General features: G+C 43.5%; 1 protein-coding gene and 1 long non-coding RNA gene across 2 annotated transcripts; both read left to right on the forward strand.

Moving 5' to 3' along the window:
• Positions 1-4,262: 4,262 nt before the first annotated feature.
• Positions 4,263-6,940, forward strand: LOC125246395. The gene is made up of 3 exons (XR_007179841.1): positions 4,263-4,473; positions 4,892-6,579; positions 6,796-6,940. It is a non-coding gene; the product is annotated as an uncharacterized LOC125246395 (long non-coding RNA).
• Positions 6,941-19,990: 13,050 nt separating this feature from the next.
• LOC125244381 (meprin A subunit beta-like) lies at positions 19,991-21,596 on the forward strand (the record flags this gene model as incomplete). Its single annotated transcript, XM_048154472.1, has 3 exons — positions 19,991-20,180; positions 20,313-20,522; positions 21,550-21,596. Coding segments are annotated over 3 exons (447 nt in total), but the record flags the coding sequence as incomplete, so codon positions are not given.
• Between the last annotated feature and the right edge of the window lie 1,321 nt (positions 21,597-22,917).

The raw sequence follows: 22,917 nt of genomic DNA on the forward strand, positions 1-22,917 counted from the left end.
GCGTCAGATTGGTTAAGTAACATTACCCACAGTCTACTTTAAGTACTTTTGTTAATATTTTTACCTCTGTGATTTCCTTGATCGTCTGAAATATATGTTAGCAAAATGTTACGTTAGCATAGCATATGTTTTTAATGATACTGAGAGCAAAACGTCTTGAATGCTTTTATTTTATGTTTCGCTGTAGGCTATATGTTTTTATTTATAGTTTGAGTGTATTTTATTATTTTTATTTGGAGTTTTGTTCATGTTCTGTGTGTTTTTCAAAATAAATTCATTTCGAGTCTGCATTCATCGTTCACAGCTGTTGGAATAGCCTTTACATTAGTTTGGGCAAATGAGGACATAAATTAGGTTAAACTACTGCCCATAGAAAAATAAATAAATATAAGAATTACCAAATGATGACCAACACACAACTATTGATACACAACGTTGCCACGACGTCGCAGTTACTAACTGGCAACGTCACAAAGTTACGTTGTGGTGACGTATAGGCACCTTTCGCTTTTCCGGTTGCCACGACGAAAGTTTGGTCACCAAATTACGTTGCAGTTACGTAACAGTCACGTATTTTGGTTAGCTGGGAACACTCGTTCTCATGGAGGCGCGGTGTGCACGGAGTGGAGGGGCTGTGAGCGCGCGAGTATGTGAGAGAGAGACGCGTGAGTGAGAGACGCAGGGAAATGAAATGCAGCTGAACGTTTGCTCTATGAAAGACATTGACAAAGACGAAAACTAAGGACATTTAATCTATAATTTTATTTTATTTTAGTTAGTTTTGCCAAACACACATTGGTTAGTTATCGTTTTTTTGTAATGCCTCGTTTTTATTTTTATTTCAGTTAACGACGATGTTTTTTCCCACCTAGTTTTCGTTTTTTCGTTCGTTTTCGCTAACGATTATAACCTTACTCACCTTTCCGACAACGTTAAGTCGTCTCACCCGACAACCGCGACAATCTCCTAGTGCCGCTCATGCAGGCTCAGCTCAGGTGCCGGTCGCGTGCAGCGCTGCAGCCACGTAAACAGAGTTTGCCCTTCCCCTACTGACTTTCACCTTCGGACGGGTGCACGAATATGAATGAGGCTTTGCGATTTTTTTTTTTTTTTTTTTTTTTTTTATCTAGGCCTACGTGAAATTCTGCATCCATTGTACCATTTTTTTTTATTTTAATTTTTTTCCATCTCGGAAGGGCAACGTGAGTCGAGAAGGGCATATGGGCAGTTGCCCGGGCAACCTGAGCAACCCCCCTGTGCACGTCCCTGCGTGAAAGTTAGTTTCACCGAAGAGATGGTGGTCCCGAGAGATGAGCACGATGGAAGCGCGTCGCCGTGACGTCCGGGAGAGACGTGCGTGAGTGGGCGATGGATGATTCAGGGCCGTCGGGAGAACACACAGGAGAATCCTGGGGCACGTTCAAGCTCAAACCGGTGCGCAACGTTTTGCTACGTTTTCCGGGTTGAACGACATGTTTCCTGGAAACGGTCTGCAACGGTGTGCAACGGGTTTGAGATACGTTTTCTCTTGTTTGGTGGGTGTGTCAGAAATGTCAGCCCAATCAGTGGCAAGATGTATATAAACCGCGCGGTATTAAAGAGACAGCTCGCACGGGTATTAATGTAACATAAAAATACTATACAATATTTTGCTATTGTATTGTGATGCGACACTTTAATAAACTTATAATCAGAGGAGTATAGTTTGTAAATATTACAATATCATATAGCACAACAGTGATCAATAGCCAATGACATTGGTGCAAAATTGGCGGGCAAGCTCTTTCTTTGTCTTGTCTCCTAGCTGAATTTATGACTATCAGATCGGATTTCGAGATGGAGTACTTTTTTTCACAGTATCATTAAACACATAGGAAAATGCATTTGTCAGCTATGTGACATATCTCAGTGAATGAGACGTGGAGATAGCTTTAAAATGAATCTAAACTCGACATATAAACAAAACATGTAGAAGAAGTTATGGTTTACAGACAAAATTCCATCATTAAACTAACACTAGCACAAATACACTCATTTATACTAAGTCTAAACACTAGGAAGCATACATGCACTTAAAATATGACGGGTACACTTTGGCACAGTCATATTTTAAGAGTAGCTGTATACAATCTCTAAGCATGTTTGTGTGTTTTTGTGTGTGTGTGTGTGTGTGTGTGTGTGTGGGGTGTGTGTGGGGTGTGTGTGTGTGGAATGTGATCTGGCACAGTCTACAGGAGGGGCCCTTTGATGTCCCAAGAGCTGGAGGTGGGCATCTCTGTTTAGTTTCGGCCAAGCCACAAAGTTGTCAAGTGGGCTCGTCTTTTGCAGACCGGTCGGAGCCAAGATGAGATTTTACAACACAGTCCAGCATGCTAAAAGCGTTCTGAGCATTCCAAAGTTTATTGATTATCCTGATACGTGTGCATATGCTACACCAGTCTAAATTCATAGGTGTCTGGGACATCCAGTTTAATTTAAGTCAAGTATGTAGAGGAACATCTACCACACTGTCAAATGAAGGAAGGCTGTTGGATATATTTTCCAAGTCTGACAATAAGGAAGGTAAAACAAATAACATGTTAATTCTTTATCTGAATGAATAAAGCTGTAATTAATGTCATTAAATCATGAGTCGTGAGCTGACCTAGGCTACATGACATATGAAAACCACAAACATGACATTTGTAAATAAATTAATTTTATAAATACAACTTATTAATAAGTAATATAATTTTATGTCAAATAAAACCTCTATAATTAAGACACTCTTCAAAAATATCATTTATTTCTGTAGAGCTGGACATGTTAATAAGGATCAAATGACTGAGTTCAGTTTTGAGAAACCAACCTGGGCAGCGTTTCCCAAAAGCATTGTAAGCTTAAGTTGATCGTAGCTCCATTGAAACCAATGGAGCTACGATCAACTTAGGCTTACGATGCTTTTGGGAAACACTGCCCTGTTTGTTCCTCAGTTTCTTCATGTTTGACTCTGAATGTTTCTTCAATCTTCACGTCTTCACTCTCCTCTTTAATAAACTCCATAATATAATAGTGTGTCACACGGATCTCAGTTGCTTCACCAGGAGTTTCTCTGTGTGTTTGGACACTCTGTCATGATTAAGATGAAAATAATTAACAGAAAGAAAAACACATCCAATCTAAATCTCTGTGTGTGTCTCAATCAGATCTAGTTCAGTAGTTCAGTGCACTGGTGAGAGAGTCAGAGAGAGAGTAATGGACTTAAATGATCTGATTAGACTAACACTAAAAAAAAACATTAAAAATGATTAAAAGAACACAACATATATAGGCTAATGGGTTCATATTTAGACACTTATTGATTTGTAGATTATATTAAATAGATATACTTTCATCAAAATATGTGCAGCTGGTTATTAGTAAATAAAAGTTATCATTACACACGTTTGTCGTTGTCGTTGCATTTACACTGTTTGTCCAGCAGTTGTCATCAATGTTTTAGTGATTCGAGCTCTTGAAAAGTTCTTGAAATTCCTGAAAGTGCTCCGTTTCTCTTATCAGTACTTATCAGTAGCTGGACTCATGTTTATGATACACTGATTAAAAGATATAGGTAACTATAAAATTGACTGAATAGTTTCCAACACTTTAAATGCTTAAAACAAACCTTTCCTCAGCCAAATCACAGCAGATGCAGGAGCGCGGCGCAGCCTTGTGATGTCACATCTCCACTCCAAAATAAAAGTCCCGTTCAAACGCTATAAAATCACAGAAGTGCAAAGAAATTCACATCCAAATAATAGAACATATATCATATTTAAACGCATGTTGGTCAGTGATATGCTATTTAAAAATAATTTCCAAAGAAAGAAAGAGTTTGAACCAAATCTAATATGGGAGATTCTGTTAATTATATCCTCTTATGCTTATCAGTAAAAGTAAAAAAAAATCTCTCTCTCTCTCTCTCTCTCTCTCTATATATATATATATATATATATATATATATATATATATATTTTTTTTTTTTTTTTTACTTATTTTTTAGTATTTATTTTACAGTTTATTATAAATAATATAATATGAATAACTGTGAGTATAAATATAAACAATTTTAGGAAGAATAAAAATAGACACATTAACTGCATTAGTGCAAGATGTGCAAATGTAGGTCAGTGCAAATGTAGCAGACTTAAGCCAGTAAAAGTTGTGTCACTCCCCTGATCTCTAGAGGCGCTGTAGCGACTGACACTAGAGACTGCGGTCTGTAGCCTCCTTGTTAGAGAGCCCGACTCTGGCGGCCCTGGGTTTGAGTGATCGGTTTGAACAGGAGGGGTTACACTGGTGCTGTGACTCGCAGATCTCTGTGTGGTTGCATGAAAGTCTTAATGAAAGCCATAGCTGCTGAACAACAGAAGACAGACGAACCACAGTGAGGGGAAGATGCTAAGTCCCTTCGTATATAAAGTCTTTGGAAGATGTGGGTGTCTCTGTCAGGTATGAATATTTTATAAAAATTCTTTACCATAAATATTGCCTAGAAAAAGTGATTTAGGTGTCCAGAGTTTTTTAGTTTTTTATTTCAAGTTATTGATTTATTTTGGTGTTTCGCTATGCTGATGTTATATTTAGACTAGGTTTTCTTTCTCTAGTATTTTTCTATTTTAGTCAGTTATGCTAACTCATGTTTCACAAGCATGTGGAAACGTAAGGACTGTGAAATAACAGTGTCAGCTATATTGCAGTTGTTGAAGCACTATAGATTAGTGCTTACAATGTTCTTGTTCAGTTATTCATGCCCATGTGGAGGTAGCCTAAATGCTTTTTGTTCTTCAGATGTCACTGAATAACCCTCAATGTAATTGTAAAAATGAAAGATATCCTTATTGATGTGTTATGTCTCTTAAATCTCTAGATTGCTGCTGAGTTTACTAGAAACTGATTCAGACCAAAAATGGATGAAGCAAACGGGCCAGCATCTACTAAAAAAAAAGGGAGTTGCAGAACGAAACATTTATAAACATTGACAAGGTTTTGATTTGTGTTTATGATATGATGCTTGTGAATAATTTCCTCTATAGCATGGTGATTTGCAATTCTGTCTCTTCTTAATTTCTTCTACAGAACAATACCATCTCAACTTGGAGAACTTGCATTCTCAGATCACTATGAAAACCTCATGAAGGAGTATACAGGAAGTGTTCAGGCATTCTTTTGAACGGTTACAATAAATAATACCCCCAATAAACTACACAATACAGCTGTAATCACATACGGACTACATTCACATAATATAGTCAATATGCACATACACACAGTATACTTGACTCTTGTAGTGTAAGAACAAAAACATTAATAATAATATACAGTAGTCTTTTAATGAAGCACTTAAACCTGAGTAGCTAACTCTGTACCTAGTAATCCAGTGTCAGATTTTTCCTGGATAACTCATAGATGTAAAACAAAGGTTAGTTCACCCAAAAATGTCATTAATTACTCACCCTCATGTCGTTTCATACCCATAAGTAAACAATGAGGTTCATTCTCATGTTACGCAGCACGTTTGAGCTTCAGCAGTATCTACATTTTGGGGGGTCAAAGGTCACATCAGTGGTCATGGTTTTTATCTATAACAATTTCTTCCTGAGAAGGCATTACATAAATGCATTACCACTAATCTATGACTGGCTGTTATAAAAACTTTAAAGGCGTCTTACTGCATTTTGCCTTTTGTAGGGCAGAATAGTGGAGGAGAAAACCTGCAGTTTTAAAAATGCTACTGTTATTGTGTCATGAACTGTAGTTTTAAGCATTTTTCAGGCAGGAGTGCAATTGTTTAAAGCTCAAATCTGAAGTTTATTTATAAAGATAGAGCCTATTTGAAAATGTGTTCTGATGTTTTCGGAGATGTGAGATCCAGGCGATCTCCTTTGGTCTCATTGATCTGTAATTTGCTCCTGGGCATATAGTTTTAGCTGAGGGCAAAGTGAAGTTTCACAACTTTATGTATTTATATATATACGATTGTAAGGTGCTGACTTTGTGCATTTGATTGAAAAGTATTATAAAGTCTAAAAAGCTTTTCAAATAGCTTCTATTGTTCATTAAAACTGACATTTAACAAAATGAGACATTAGATAATTTTATTTCATGTTTATGATAGAAACATACATACAGCTAAGATAATCAGAGTATATGCACATAGTGCCTGACCCACATGTTAATATGGTTCATGTGGTTACATGAACTGATTAACTAACAGGCCTTTCACTTTCACTTTCCTGTTCCAGTAAATGGGAGGCTTTTTATGAAAGGGCTTAACAACCAAACAACTATAAGATCCTGGCTCTAATACTGGACTTCCTCCAACAGCACACATATTATATGTCTCCTTTATCTGACACAATATCAGCAGAGGATGATTAATCAACTTAAGCTCATTATTGTGTTTATTTAGTATTCTTGGACTCTCAGATGCAGCTCTATGTAGATGAGCATAAATCTGCAAATTTCACTGGGACATTATACCAGAGACAGGGTGACAACAGATATTTCATGGATGAGAAGACGCTCTGCATGCCATTATTTATCCAGCTAAGGAAAGTAAATTACTAAGCACTTTTAACATTGTTAAACACCCATTGAACAGTTAAAATCATTTCACTTGCAAAGTAAATGAATCAAGGCAGTGCTATCATACTTTGGAAACTTAAAAACCATTTAATTTGCATTATAATGCATCAGCAGATGGTAGTACAATACATATTTAATTAACTTTACTTACCAAGAAGTAAGTGCTATTTCTGTATTCTTACCTAGAAGAGGCTGGACATGGAGAGAGAGCAGTTAAAACCAACTACAAGTGGACAGACCTCAATACCCACCAAATGTGGCTTCACCAGGCAGAAACAGTGTACTTCATTGATTTAATGCGGCAGCACCTGGAGGAAGAGGGTGAACTTCCCAAAAATCGAAATAAACAACAGAATAGAGTAAAAATGTCAAGAGGAAAGAAAAAAATGTTGTGGAAGGACATGGCATCTAACCTGTCCAGTCAATTCAGTGAGACATTTGAGCCAGAAAAAGTACAGAGAAAATGCCTAGACTAGAAGATGGTTACAAAAAGGTGAAAGACAATAATAGCAGCACAGAATGGATGCTCTGTTGTGTGACCAGCAGCCAATTGCCAGTGACAACAGATGAGTAATGACCATCGCCAAATACGATTGCAAAAGCTTTGCACAAATATTGTTACTGAGAAGGACTGGAAGCCAAAGCAGCACTGAAGCTTTAGCATGTTGAACAACAGCATTAAAAGGAACTTAGCTTAGCTTATGAAAACTTTCAGAGATGAAGGAGAGTGAAATCGCCGGTTGTGACGTAAATGTCCATGTTTAATTACAGCGATGCGAGAAGCAATGCTAACTCAGTCATTTCCAATCAGTCGGCTTATGATCGATGCAGCGAATTCACGTGTACGAGAGGTGAAATCCATGCGAGGAACGAATCCCTCTTGCTAAATTCCCGATTGCACAATTCCTAGTGAGATGATGCTTTTTTGCCTGTCGAATTCGCCATTTAATTTGCTCCTGAGAATGCAATAGCTGCTGATAATACTGAGGAGCTTATATATGGATGCTTTGATAGGCCTCGTATTCCTATTGGTAGACGTGAGTCACATGGGAGTCAGCTGATGCGAGCTTGAATGACGTGACCTGCCAGAACCGACGCTAACGCTGTCTATTTTCAGAATAAACGAATGAAATGCAAATAACACTGATATATGAGCGAAAATAGACTGAAAAAACATAAAAGGCACAAAATTTACGGTATAGACTAATTTTCAATTATTGAACATTTCAGCTTAATGGACGTGCTTTTTTCCACGAAAAACAGGGACCCTGTTGCTATTAGTATTGTGTCTATTTTCAGAAAAGAATAATACACAATTTTGAAATGTAAATGACACTAAAATATAAGAGAAAATGGCTGTAAAATTACAAAGGTATATAAAATGTAATTACATTATTGCACATCATCCTTTGAACGCATTAATGAATCAATTGAATAACTTAATTAAAACAATCTTTATAAATGTCAATATCACAAGGCAACTAGACATTACACCAGCTCCAGCTTGGATCCAGCCTGTTATGAAGACTTCGGATAACCCAACACCTTTAAAATAAGGACTCCAGAACATCAAACATTGATGATTTTGCAACATTATCATGTTATCCTGTTGCTTTGCATGCACACTACTTTTGCTTAAATACATACTATAGCTGTATTATCTTACAACTGTTCTTTCTGCTATCATCTCGTAAAAGACTATTGTGATTTTGTAACGTAGAAACATGCATTTTCTGTAAAGCTGCTTTGAAATATGTACAGTTAAAAGTGAATGTGAATTAAATGGTATTGAATTGAAAGAACTGTTGGTTACTGTGCCATTTTGAAGTTATGGACTTAATCTAACACTACGGTTTGAAGATACATTACATTATTAAGCCATTTGGGGTCGTTAAAGTTTCATTGGTGTCTTATGTCCAGTGTGCCCAATTTGAGGCAACTTTGTGCCCAATTGACCATGTGTCACCATGAACATTATGAGCAATTTTACCCACATTTCCAGAGGTAGATGTTTCCAGTTTAACTGCTAAGAACTGTAAAAATCTTTTGGTTTTGCTTTTATTGCAGTTTCTGTCGTTTAATTAACACATTTAATTTATGACTTACATATGCAAATGTAAACGATCATTTCCATCAATTATGTGTTTGAATGTAATTAATGTATTCATGATTGTATTTCCCCCCTTTTTCCTAATTAGGCTGAGCATTCAATCCCAAAATCTGAGTCTGATGAACAGCAATATTGTGTTTGTAAGCGTCTCAATATTTATATGCTCAGTGTGATAGAGTGAAAGTTTGGTTCCACCAGAGGTGCGTTGGATTTCAAGCACTGATTCCACCGTGGCTGTGTCCGGACTGTCCCATAAAGAAAACAAGTAGACCATTACAACTTCATTTTGACAGTTCTGATCAGTCTTTCAACACTGAAGCATTGGAAGAGCAAGAAAAACATGAGAGTGAAAGAGAGGTACAGACTACACAGTGCCCCACTGAAATTCAGATAAAGCTATCAGACGATGAGAGGGGCAAAATAAAACCCACCCAAAGACGAGGCTACAGAATCCTGCAGCATGGCTGGACAGATATACTGTCAGAAAAAATGGTCAGATGATCAACTGTGTTCTGGCTTTCTCAAATAATAAAGTCTTTTAGTCTCAGTCAAGAAAGAGGCTGTGCTCATACTGGAATGGAAAGGCCAGCTGTAAATTTCCAGGATGCACCAAATTTGATTTACACATATTGGAAGAACCTGACAAAAATACAGACTGCGTTTTTAGTTAATGTGGAAGTTTCTGGCCAAAGAGATCATTCAAAAGGCCTTACATTTTGAAGACACACTAGCAGTAGTGAAAAGGAAGTGTTAAAGGGGCTCTATGTAGGAATGACACCCAGTGGTCGAAATAGGTACTGCAGTCCAAATTCAAAATATTGTTTGGCCCGCCCCCTCATTCAAAGACGGAGGAACAATAGGGAGCGCAATTCTCAATGAAAGCTGATGAGTTGATTTATCTGTGTTTTAATATGCTGTCGTTCATAGAGATATTTAGATGGATGCAGAGGCTTTTTAGGTCAAGTAGAATCTGCGATTCTTTGAACCAGTTTGTTTGCTGGTTTCCATGGTTGCAATACGCGTGTTTTCCGCCAACTGGCAACCTGTGATGTCGAAATACTATTGGATAAACTGCAGCACACGGTTTCACAGAGAACAAAACAAAGACAGACATTCCGACACGGAACGCACATTTCAAAGTAGAATATCGTCTAGGTTACTAGTGTAACCCCCGTTCCCAGAAGGAGGGAACGGAGACGTTACGTCGATACTGACGTAATGGGGTCTCGCTAGGGAGCCCAATCACCTCCAAGGATACAAAACAAGCCAATGGGAATTGGCCTGTGAGATTTACATGCCGGGCCCCTCCCCCGGCATCCGGGTATAAATAGGGCCGGCATACTCACCTTCATTCATATTTTTGCTGAGGAGCCGAGACAGGTATCTGGCCGCTCAGCGGTGGCTCAAAGCTATGGCAGGGGAACGTAACGTCTCCGTTCCCTCCTTCTGGGAACGGGGGTTACACTAGTAACCTAGACGTTCCCATTCAGTCAGTCACGTTCGACGTTACGTCGATACTGACGTAATGGGGTCCCGTGGAAAACGCCATAGCAACTAAACCACGTTACGAGTGTTAGGGAGGCAGGTGCTGGCAGGCTGAGGCGTGCCAAATGCAAATGCGGCCCATACTCGCAACCCTCCAGCGCCCAGAGCAAGCCCAGGAATGTCTTCCATACCGGTGGGATGGAGAGGACAGGGCGTTACCGTGGAGAAGTCGAAGCTGCTGTTCCTACCCCACGGGGAAGAGTGCTTCGGAACTCAATCCCTCGTTTTTCAGCAACGACAAAAACGCCAGGAAAGCGTTCCCCGAGGAGGGGAAGGCTACGGAGACCACACCCTGCCCGAAGGGAGGTAACGTGTGGAAGACACATATGGACTGGTCAGAGAACAGTAACGCATATGAAAGATCTCTGATGTAGGTCCTACCTTCCGGGAGGAACGACTAGCAATCAGAGACGGGGCAAAGCGAAGCCGCCCAGGGAAAGACACGGGTTTACCATCAGGGAAACCTTACCGTGGACAAACACATATGGGATTACCCGAGGGGAATCACAGCATATGGGCATCTAGCCCAGTACAAGGGCAGACCAACCGGGCATACACACAAGTACTGGACCTAGCGCCGGACGCCTCCGCCACGTCTGGCCGCCGCAGGATGCAGGAGGAACTCCACAGGGTTCGCCGTTATGGGGAACTGAACTGAGGAGTGGGAAAAGTGCACGCATTCCCTCTCCCGAGGGAAATGGCACAGCAAGCGAACACCCATGGCTATCTACGAGTAGAAAGCACACGGGTGGACACCGGTTCCACTCTGAGGTTATAATACCTCGCGAATGTATTCGGTGTCGCCCAGCCCGCAGCTCTGCAGATGTCTGCAACAGAGGCGCCGTGCGCCAACGCCCAGGAAAAAGCAACACCCCGAGTGGAGTGAGCTCGCAACCCGAGGGGGCACGGCTCGCCTTGGGTCTGATACGCCAAGGCGATGGCGTCCACTATCCAGTGGGCCAACCTCTGTTTGGAGACAGCCTTTCCCTTCTGCTGACCTCCAAAACAGACAAAAAGCTGCTCAGAGCTTCTGAAGCTCTGCGTGCGGTCCACGTAAACGCGCAGGGCACGAACGGGACACAGCAACGCAAGGGCTGGGTCTGCCTCCTCCGGGGGCAGTGCTTGCAGGTTCACCACCTGGTCCCTGAAGGGAGTGGTGGGAACCTTGGGCACATATCCAGGCCGGGGTCTCAAGATCACGTGAGAGTAGGCCGGCCCGAATTCCAGGCACGAATCGCTGACCGAAAATGCTTGCAGGTCCCCAACCCTCTTGAAGGAGGCGAGCGCGGTCAGGAGCACTGTCTTGAGAGACAGATGTTTCAGCTCAGCTGACTCGAGGGGCTCGAAGGGAGCTCTCCGAAGGCCCGAGAGGGCGATGGAGAGATCCCAGGAGGGAATGAGGCGAGGCCTAGGGGGATTTAACCTCCTGGCGCCTCTGAGGAACCTGATGATCAGGTCGTGCTTTCCTAGTGACTTGCCATCAAGCACATCGTGATGCGCTGCGATGGCGGCCACATAGACCTTCAGGGTGGAAGGGGACAGCCTCCGTTCCAAACCCTCTTGAAGGAAGGAAAGCACAACACCGACCGGGCATTTCCGGGGGTCCTCCCGGCGGGAGGAACACCACTCAACGAACAGACTCCACTTCATGGCATAGGCGCGCCTCGTAGAGGGGGCTCTAGCCGAAGTGATAGTGTCGACTACCGCGGGCGGTAGGCCACTTAAGTCTGCCGCGTCCCGTCCAGGAACCACACGTGGAGGTTCCACAGATCGGGCCGTGGGTGCCATATGGTGCCGTGCCCCTGAGAGAGGAGGTCCTTCCTCAGGGGGATGCGCCAGGGATGGGCTGTCGCGAGGAGCATGAGTTCCGGGAACCAGGTCCGGTTGGGCCAGTACGGCGCAACTAGCAAGACCTGCTCCTCGTCCTCCCTGACCTTGCACAGTGTCTGTGCAAGGAGGCTCACTGGGGGAAACGCATATTTGCGTAGGCCCCAGGGCCAGCTGTGTGCCAGTGCATCCGTGCCGAGGGTCCCCTCGGTCAGCGAATAAAACAACTGGCAATGGGCGGATTCCCGAGAAGCGAACAGGTCCACCTGTGCTTCCCCGAACCGGCTCCATATCAGCTGGACCGCCTGGGGGTGGAGTCTCCATTCCCCCGGGAGCGTGAGCTGTCGTGAGAGCGCGTCGGCCGCACGATTGAGCTGGCCCGGGATGTAGGAGGCGCGCAGCGACCTGAGTCGGCGCTGACTCCACAGGAGGAGATGGCGGGCGAGTTGCGACATGCGACGGGAGCGTAGACCACCCTGATGGTTGATGTACGCCACAGTCGATGTGTTGTCCGTCCGGACCAGTACATGCTTGCCCTGCAACAGCGGTCGAAACCGGCGCAGCGCAAGGAGTACTGCCAGCAACTCGAGGCAGTTGATATGCCAATGGCGACGGGGTCCTGTCCAGGAGCCCGACGCCGACTGGCCACTGCATATGGCACCCCAGCCGGTGGTGGAGGCATCTGTTGTGACAACAACATGCCTGGACACTTGTACTAGGGGCACCCCGGCCCGTAGAAAAGCAAGGTCCGACCACGGGCTGAATGTGCGGCGACACTCCGGTGTGATGACCACACGGAGTGAGCCGCGGTGCCATGCCCACCTCGGGACTCGGTCGTGAAGCCAGTGCTGGAGCGGTCTCATATGGAGCAATCCGAGCGGCGTGACCGCGGCTGCGGATGCCATATGCCCCAGGAGCCTCTGAAATTGTTTCAGTGGGACCGCTGTTTTCCGCGAGAACGAGTTCAGGCAGTTCAGCACCGACTGTGCACGCTCGTTGGTGAGACGCGCTGTCATGTTGACCGAGTCCAGCTCCACACCGAGAAAAGAGATGCTCTGCACGGGGCAGAGCTTGCTCTTTTCCCAGTTGACCCGAAGCCCCAACTGGCTGAGGTGACTGAGCACCAGGTCCCTGTGTTCGCACAACTGCTCTCGGGACTGGGCCAGAATGAGCCAGTCGTCGAGGTAGTTGAGAACGCGAACGCCCACTTCCCTGAGCGGGGCAAGGGCCCCCTCTACGACTTTGGTAAAGACGCGAGGAGACAGGGACAGCCCGAAGGGTAGGACCTTGTACTGATATGCCCGCCCCTCGAACGCAAACCGTAGGAACGGTCTGTGTCGAGGGAGGATCGAGACATGAAAGTACGCGTCCTTCAGGTCTATAGCTGCAAACCAATCCCGGGCGTGAACGCACGTGAGAATGCGTTCCACGGTGAGCATCTTGAACGGGAGCTTGTGAAGGGCCCGGTTCAAGACACGCAGATCCAGGATCGGCCGTAACCCCCCGCCTTTCTTGGGTACTATGAAGTAAGGGCTGTAAAACCCAGACTTCATCTCGGCTTGAGGGACAGGCTCTATTGCGTCCTTCGCCAAAAGAACCGCAATCTCCGCCCGCAGGACAGAGGCGTTGGGCCCTGTCACCGAGGTGAACAGAACGCCGCTGAACCTGGGGGGACGCCTGGCGAACTGAATCGCGTAGCCGAGTCTGATTGTCCGGAGGAGCCAACGGGACGGGTTGGGAAGGCGTAGCCACGCCCCCAAGCTCCGTACGAGTGGAACCATCCGGACAACAGAAGTACCCACGGGGGGGCAGCACGGAGCACTGTGGCCCAACTCGGGAGGCAGTGCGTCCCGAAGTCGGGGCTGTGAGTGGGGTCCACTCACGTGGCTCATGGTGGGCAGGGTGGCGTGGGAAGGCAGTGCGTTCCCGGGGCGCCAAGACCCTGCCCGTGGCGAAGGAAGGAGCGGCTGAGAGAGAGGGAGCGGAAGCTCGCTCACCCCCAGCGCGGACCTTCTTATGTGACCCAGAGGTTTCAGAAATTGCTCTTTTATTGAAAGGGTGGGTACCGCCTTGCGGCCAGCGGCGGAACAGAAAAAAACAACACAGGATTTTCCCCCGGGCCCTGTCCCGGGGGAGGAGCGGTGCGGTCACCGTCTCCCGAGCAGCATCCAAAACCTCCGGGTCTCCCGTCTCAGGGCCGCTTCCTCGCCTTCTTCTTCTTTTTAGAAGGCGGTTTGGCGGTCTGGGCGGGGGGCGTAGCCTTCCTGCGGGTGGCTCGAGGAGGATGGGAGGGTTCCGACCTCACAGGAGCCTGAGCCGCAGGGGGACGCCCTCGGCGAGGAGCAGACGGAGGCACAGCCCGAGGCGGATTGGTGGCATCATCACGCCTGGGCAGGATGTGCTTGATGGCCTCCGTCTGCTTCTGCACCGCCGAGAACTGCTGGGCAAAGTCCTCGACGGTGTCGCCGAAGAGGCCGGCCTGGGAGATGGGGGCGTCAAGAAAGCGAGCTTTGTCGACTTCCCTCATCTCAGCCAGGTCCAACCAAAGATGCCGTTCCTGGACCACCAGGGTGGACATCGTTTGACCCAGGGCGCGTGCCGTGACCTTCGTCGCCCGGAGGGCGAGGTCGGTCGCGGCGCGCAGCTCTTGAAGCAACCCTGGTTCAGCACTACCCTCGTGCAGGTCCTTCAGGGCTTTAGCCTGATGGACCTGCAGAATAGCCATGGCGTGCAGGGCAGAAGCCGCCTGTCCAGCAGCGGAGTAAGCCTTGGCAGCGAGAGCGGCCGTGGTCTTACCCGCCTTGGACGGGAGCCGCGGACGATTCCGCCAGGTGGCCGCGGACTGCGGGCACAAGTGCACCGCAATCGCACGTTCCACCTGCGGGATGTCCACGTATCCCTTGGCGGCTCCTCCATCGAGGGTAGTGAGAGTGGAGGAGGCAGAAGACCGCAGTCTGGCAGTGTGAGGTGCCAACCAGGTCTTCTGGAGCTCCTCATGCACCTCCGGGAAGAACGGCACTGGGGCGGGACGCGGCTGAGCGCTACGGCCCGACCCCAGAAACCAGTCATCCAGCCGCGAGCGCTCGGGACACGGTGGAGGGTTCCACTCGAGCCCGATGCCCGCGGCGGCCCGGGCAAGCATGGCTGTTAACTCAGAGTCCGCCTCCGACTGAGCAACCGCCCCTGAGGGCGGAAGCTCGGAGTCATCATCGGACTCTGAGCCGTTCAACCCACTCCCCGATGCAGCGATCGACATCCGATCCTCTTCCGGAGCGCCGAAAGTGACGTGGGGCACCCCCGAAGAGGGCCCCGCGACAGCAGGCGGCATCTCAACGGCACATGGTGTTGTTGAGGAGTGGGAGGTTCGTGGGGACGGACCCGACGAAGTGGCTCCCACCGTGATCCTCAGATCTCCCAGAGCACTAGCCTGGCCAGCGGCCGCTACAGCCGCTGGTGTTGGGGTAGTGACAGAGGGGCCTCTCACCTCCGTGTTAAAGAAGGAGAGGCGCGATCTCAACACCAACATGGACATGCCCTCGCAGTGAGGGCATGTACCATCCACGAGCGCCGACTCAGCGTGCGGTCTACCCAGACACGTGAGGCAGTGATCGTGGCCGTCAGAAGAGGTCAGGAAACGACCGCATCCAGAAACACACGGACGAAAAGCCATCTTGAAAAAGACGCTGATCGCCCGTGCTTGCTCTTTCAGTATACCTCACCAGCCGAAGCACCCAGGGATGGGCGTAGCACCGTCCTGTGGGCAGCGCGTCGTCACCCCCACCGCTGAATGTGCCTTCCCACCAGCTGGAGAGACTCGAGCAGGCCACCGGAACAAAAACAGGCAGTAGCAATTAAAATTGCTGTTTGCAGGACCGTGTCCCTATAGCAATTAGAATTGCTGTTTTTGCTCTTTTGAAATTTCACTCTTTTAAAGGAGGTGAAAGATGATCAGCCGATCGGCTCCGAAGCAAAAGTATGAATGAAGGTGAGTATGCCGGCCCTATTTATACCCGGATGCCGGGGGAGGGGCCCGGCATGTAAATCTCACAGGCCAATTCCCATTGGCTTGTTTTGTATCCTTGGAGGTGATTGGGCTCCCTAGCGAGACCCCATTACGTCAGTATCGACGTAACGTCGAACGTGACTGACTGAATGGGAACAGGCTGTAGCATTGATTTTCTGAGAAACAAGTAGGTGAACTTAGCATATTTCCTAAATATCTGCAAACATGTCGGGGTATTTTTATGCTTTATTAAAGTAAAAATCTTACATAGAGCCCCTTCAAAGGTGAAGCTGAGAGAATTCACATTAAAAAAAACTTGCTGCTGCAGATGAACAGAAATTAGTGAGAGCAATCTTGAGAACAGAATGGACACAAAACCATTTCTGGATTGTCAAAATTCAGAAAGAACAAGACTTGAACCAACATTTCAGTCCTCATTTTGGTACTTTTTTTTAGAAAAGGTTCTATCTACAAAGTCGCATTCTAACTTGGTTCTTTAAGGTTCTATCTGCGTGAGCCAATCAGCACACACGAGGACCAATCAGGATCAGCGTTCTTTGTCATGTTGCCGATAGCAGAAGAGAGCCCAGAAAAAACGCTAAATCGGTGAAGAAAAGACTAAATAATTTCACACGACGCAATGATTATTAGAAACCTAATGATCGACTCATTTATTTATGATCTTGTCCCGAATTCCAGGGAATTACAGTCTTTTTGTGTGTTTTGCTGTATGTTCCTGAGGAGTTATTTTCAGTTAGACACCACGCTAACGTTAGCCAGGTTAGTCCAGGTTTTGTAGTCTATTTGCTTATTTCCAGTCACGTCATTATCATACGAGGGAAAGTTATGTGTATATTAGGTTATGTTTTAACCTTGATCCATTCTGTGTACTTGAATTGACCTGTATAGCTATAAAGCTCTATGCTATGGCATACTGGGTTAAAGTGTATACTAGATTAAGTGAGAAATGGTACATTTGACATTGTTGGTAAAAACTGAGCTGTTGCATAGTTGAAGTAATTTAAATATTTTAAATGTGAAATATTTATATGAGACATTTTTCAATGTTTATTAAACTTTGTTAAATACCTTTGCTGAAGCATTGTCTGTTTTCTTGCAGTTTTTTAGTCTCAAAATGTCTTAAATTTCACAATGTTAAGCCTTAAAGGTCAAATGGTCAACAATTTCATTGATGGGGTCTTAATTACAACAATAAACGTTAGAATGTTATTTCAGCCATACTGATGTCTGGGGAGAAAGCCATTTTAAATGAGCAGGAATAAAGTCCTGCTCAGATGTATTACAGCTGCTTTCTGTCTCAACAAAAGGAGACTCAAATTTGAGAGGATTTTGATATTGTACAATTAGAAAACATTTAGGGTCCCTGTCATTGTCATGTTTGAAAGAAACTTGTTCCCCATATCATGAATCGTGAGAAATTTTCCGGTTCCGGTTCCGATTCCGGTTCTGCCTAACGATTCCGGTTCCGGTTCCATTAAAATAATTAAACAACTATTAAAAAATAGTAGTAAGGGAAAAATGCACAATACTTGACTCAAACAGTCCTTTTTGTGTAAAATTAATTTAACATACTGTTTTAAGTATTGTATTTAACATACACTTTACAATAAGGTTCATTAGTTAATATTAGTTAACTACATTAACATGAACTAATAATGAACTGCATTTCTACAGCATTTCTAATCTTTGTTAATGTTAATTTCAACATTTACATTATTAAAATCAAGAGTTGTATTTGTTTACATTAGTAAACATTACATTGCACTGTGAAGTAACATCTGAACGGCTGTATTTTTATTAACGTTAACAAAGATTAAAAAATACAGTAACAAAGGTATTACTGATGGTTAGTTCATAAATGAACCTTATAAAGTGTTACCACAAATTAGATAAGATGCTTGAACAAATTTGTAAGATTCAGACAGGTGAAACAGAATATTTTTGTAAGTTGGATTCATAAAGACTTGTTTCTGACAGAATGATTTTGATAGACACATTTTTAACAGTAAATTTGTTGCCACCTAGTGGCGTAACAATGCAATCGATACAGTCGTCACTTTCAGAACAGAAGGTAATTTATTACACATAAACATCAGCGTTTCTATCTGAATAATAAACTTTTGTATACTTCTGTTATAATTGGAATAGGCCTATTTGTCACGCAGAAATAATGATACTGTGCTTTTGAAAAGATTGTTTGTGAAGCTGTTTATATACACATTACAACTCTCTTCAGATCAATGGCAGCGCGAACGCAGGTTTGAATGTTGCGATTTTACTTTTGTCAAAGGTTTAATACAGAGGCAATCATGTGGGTGATGAAATCGAGATATTTTAAAGATTAATCGTGCAGGTTTGGGCACGTCTCTTTCTCTCTCTCTATTGAAATCTCGCATATATGAGTAGCGCCGCGCGAGGGCTTTTCAGTGCATTCATTGCTATAATATTCATGATGTGAGACGTCTGTATGAAAGGATACGCTTCCCGCACTTCGACCACCCATCACACCAGAACCGTTTTCGGAACCGAAACTTAGGCCATGTCCACACTAATACGTTTTCGTTTGAAAATGTATATTTTTCTCTCCGTTTTGGCCTTCCGTCCACACTGAGATGGCGTTTTAAGTCAACGAAAACATAGCTTTTGGAAAACGCTCTCCAAAGCGGATACATTTGAAAACGCCGTCTTCGCGTCGTAGTGTGGACTGTGAAAACAGAGGCTTTTGAATACGATGACGCATTTTTAGGCATGTGATGCAGTCATATGACCAATTCAGCCAAGACACATCTCCCAGTCTACATTCTCGCTTGCTTTGGCCACTTTATACTCCTGTGTTACTTGCAGCAACAACTCCACCACACTGTCGGTCCAATTAAAAAAACTCAGTGCCTTTCCTCGACATTGCCTCAAAGTTTCAAAGAGCCGGAAAGTAAATAAACACCAAGCGGGAATGACGCAGGTCAAAGCTTTACTCATGCGCAGTAGGGGGATGTAAGCGTTTTCATACGTTTCAGTGTGGATGAGCAACTTTTGGAAAACGTTTGAAAATGATAGTGTGGACGCGGAGCGTTTTTAGATGAAAACTCAGTTTTCAAATATATCCGGATTATTAGAAATCTTGCACGGTTTTCAAAAAACACTACCGGTTCTGGATGAGAACCGGTTCTCAGTTCCCAACCCTAATTACAGCTGCTTTCTGTCTAAACAAAATGAGACTCAAATTTGCGAGGATTTTGATATTGTATATTTAGAAAACATTTAGGGTCCCTGTCATTGTCATGTTTGAAAGAAACTTGTTACCCATATAGTTTTTGCTTTATGGAATGCAAAACTTTGAAGCTGAATATTCGGGCTGCTTTCATTGACAAGATCATAAATAAAATAGTCGATCATGAGGTTTCTAATAAACATTGCGTTGTGTGAAATATGTTACTGTTACATGTGCACTCTGTTTTGGACTTGTGTTGCACCATTTCCCACCACTAGTTTGTCACTATAGTTACGGATCACCATAATCATCACATCCTGGTTTCAATCACCCACATCGTTTGTCTGTGTATATAAGCCCTGTGTTTTCAGTTCTGTGTTGTCTGGTATTGTTTGTGATATGTGTGGTTGTGCTTCCTGTGAACCTGTTTGTGGATCTCCTTGCCTGTTATTCTTATATCTTCCTCTTCATGCGTTTTGTATACAACCACAAACTGTAACAGAATACCACACCAATACAGTTAAACAGACTGTGGCGTGTTTTTTGTTTTGTGTCAGTGTTTTCACTTTTTTTTTTTTTTCTGTGGTCATATGATGAAGTCAGTATAGTCTGACTGCTCTCTTTATGTGAGCGTGTGTTGTGTGAATGAGCTGGTATCTCTGACTGATCTCACAGGTGTTGGTCGTTTATCGGACACTCATCGTCTCCTGGAGCACAGACTCTTTCCATCGGAAAAGACTGTGGAAGAAAAGGCATTGTTGAGCACCAGTTTCTCCATGCACTGGGATTCTCCCATGAGCACACGAGATATGACAGAGATGATTATGTGACAATCAACTATCAAAACATCACCAAAGGTTGACGCATCATTTTATTATTCATTTATATTGTATTAATCTGCTGTACAATCTGAGTGTCAATGTCACTAAAGAGCGCTTACAGGAAATATGAACAATCACATTAATAACTGCAAGAGTGTTTCTTTTCAGGGTTTGAGGGATATTTCAATAAATCCAGTGAGAACGTGTCCGTCACCCCGTATGATTATTACTCTGTCATGCATTTTGATAAAAACGCCTTCAGCAGCGGTAGTGGATCCACGATCACCACCAAACAATCTGAGTTTCAGGAAGTGATCGGACAACTGATGGAAATGAGTGAATCTAATGTGATTGAGCTCAACAAACTCTATAAGTGCAGTGAGTATTTAGTATTTTGTTCAGACGCTAATTGTTTCTCATGGGGTTATAAGGGATTTTGAGAAGTGTTGAGCTTCACTGTCATTTGCACACATTTCAAAACCTGGCGATAATATGGTTGATGCAATCTTCGTTCTTCTGATTCTGGCTTTTTAGTTGTGCCATTGTAACATGTTTTCGTTCTATGGGTGACCGGGCTCTTTCTTCATTTGCTCCCAAACTCTGGAATGCTCTTCCCAATGAGATCAGACATGCTGACCCTTTCAGTGTTTTTAAATCTTCACTTAAAACTTTTTTTTAGGCTAGCATACAAGTGAATTAATATAATTTTTTTTGTATGCATCTTTCTCTCTTAAATTTGCTCTAATGTATATTTTCTTTTCTTTTTTCTTTTTTTTTTTTGATGTATTTTATCTATATGTTTCTGTGAAGCACTTTGAGCTGCAACTTTTAAAGGTGCTATATAAAATAAAGTTTATTATTATCATTTTAAAGATACATTTATTACTGAAATGTTGGTCAGTATTTCCAGGAACAGTATTTGATCACCACAGCAGGAAGATGTTAAGAAGAAAAAGGAGGAAGAGAAATAAAGTTATTCAGGTGTGCAATATCATTTTAAAATATGTAGCCAAAACAATTACATTAAAATATAAAGCAAGCAGCTTCATGCTCAAATAAGAGGCTGCGTTCACTTATTTCCCCTAAATTCCCCATTTTTTAAAAATTTTCAATGTATGTTTATTTGGTATCTGGTGCATATGATCATCAGCTGCAGTGGCCTTGTCCATGGAGACAAATAACCGTCCAGATCCTCGACCAGAATCCACACATACAGAAGCGCATGTCCTTCGAGCAAAGCATCACCACTGACCCTAATGTGACTTATGCAGGTTAGATCTTTAATGAAATCTGATTATTTTCTGTCATTTCTCATGTGTTTATATGCACATTTTACTTTATAAGAATCAAAGTTATTATCTGGAGCTTTTAAGGTTCTTTTAAAAGCCATGTTTTGTTCTCACAGATTCTCCCAAGTATTTCTGGGACAATCCTCTTTTATCACTGCAGTAATTCTCGACTTTCACAGTCATAACAGTCAGCACGTCAGTACAACATAATCAATGAAGGCATGAGATACATACATTACAAACAAAAACTCAGCAGATGGCAGCAGAACTCTGATTCTGTGACAACACACTTAAAGCATTAAATGAAAGCACCAAATACTAACATTACCCTGACACAAATTATAATAGCCAACATTTTTCAATGTAATGTAATGAACAAAAAGTTGACAATACACAACTAAACAAGACAAACATGAGGGTTTAAATACATGACAGTTACATGAGTTTAGAAGCTTTTGTCAAGAATGATTTATGTTCAAAATCACTCACTCATTCACTAAATGATGTTTTATTAACAAAGCTTGGGAGGAGCACGTTCAAATGATGTAATCAGTATAATTACCCACATAGCAAATGTTTTCTGGCCCAGCTCCGGGCCACACGATCACGTTTCCCTCGGCCCAAGTACTGCAAAGAATGACGGCCCTGAAGTGGGCCAGAACTGGATTAAAGACAGGGGTCACACATGGGCCATAACCGGCCCGAATCTCAGCCAGTTAATCACCCTTAACTGGCCCTGAAGTGGGCCAATACAGGTTTTATTATTGGTACCAAGTCTCAGCCATATGTTAACCATATCACCACCACCCTTTAACCAGAAACCCCAAAAATGAGCCATAACCCAGCCTAATCTTACCCAACCCATGTGAACAAATGAGTCACAAGAAAATTCAATTCTCAAAATTAGTTTATTTAACAATATTGCACAAGCCAATAATAATAATAATAATAATAATAACCACATTCAGAATTGTGTAACTGTGTGAAGGCTATTTTATTTAGTACAATCAAAGCATATCTTATTACCACCTCATGAATATATGAATGAATCTAGCACTGAAATGTAAAGATATTATAATGTAATTTTACTCTCAACAAATATAGAGCAAATAAAAAAAAAATACTTAAAACAAATTTACACAACAGAAATAATAGAAATAACAGAATGTTTGTATGTGTGAGGGAGAACGTGACCCTATTTAGGACTGTCCTCAGGAAGTGAAGTACAGCTCTGCAGCCCCTCATTTCTCCACAAGTGCTCTCTCCTTATTCCAGCAGACTATTAGTCTTGTCCCTGACAGCAACATAGTGTCGGGCCAGATCCGGCCCACATCTGGTCCGCGTGTAAACCACATGTACCAGATGTGGGCCGGATCTGGGCCACACTATGTTGCTGACAATTTTTTCCTCACAGCAGCTAAAAGACAAAATAATAATACAAAATTAATAAATACATATACAAACATTCATCCATCTACTGTAAA

This window comes from Megalobrama amblycephala, linkage group LG14 (assembly GCF_018812025.1).
Source record: "Megalobrama amblycephala isolate DHTTF-2021 linkage group LG14, ASM1881202v1, whole genome shotgun sequence".
In the NCBI taxonomy this organism is placed as follows: domain Eukaryota; kingdom Metazoa; phylum Chordata; class Actinopteri; order Cypriniformes; family Xenocyprididae; genus Megalobrama; species Megalobrama amblycephala.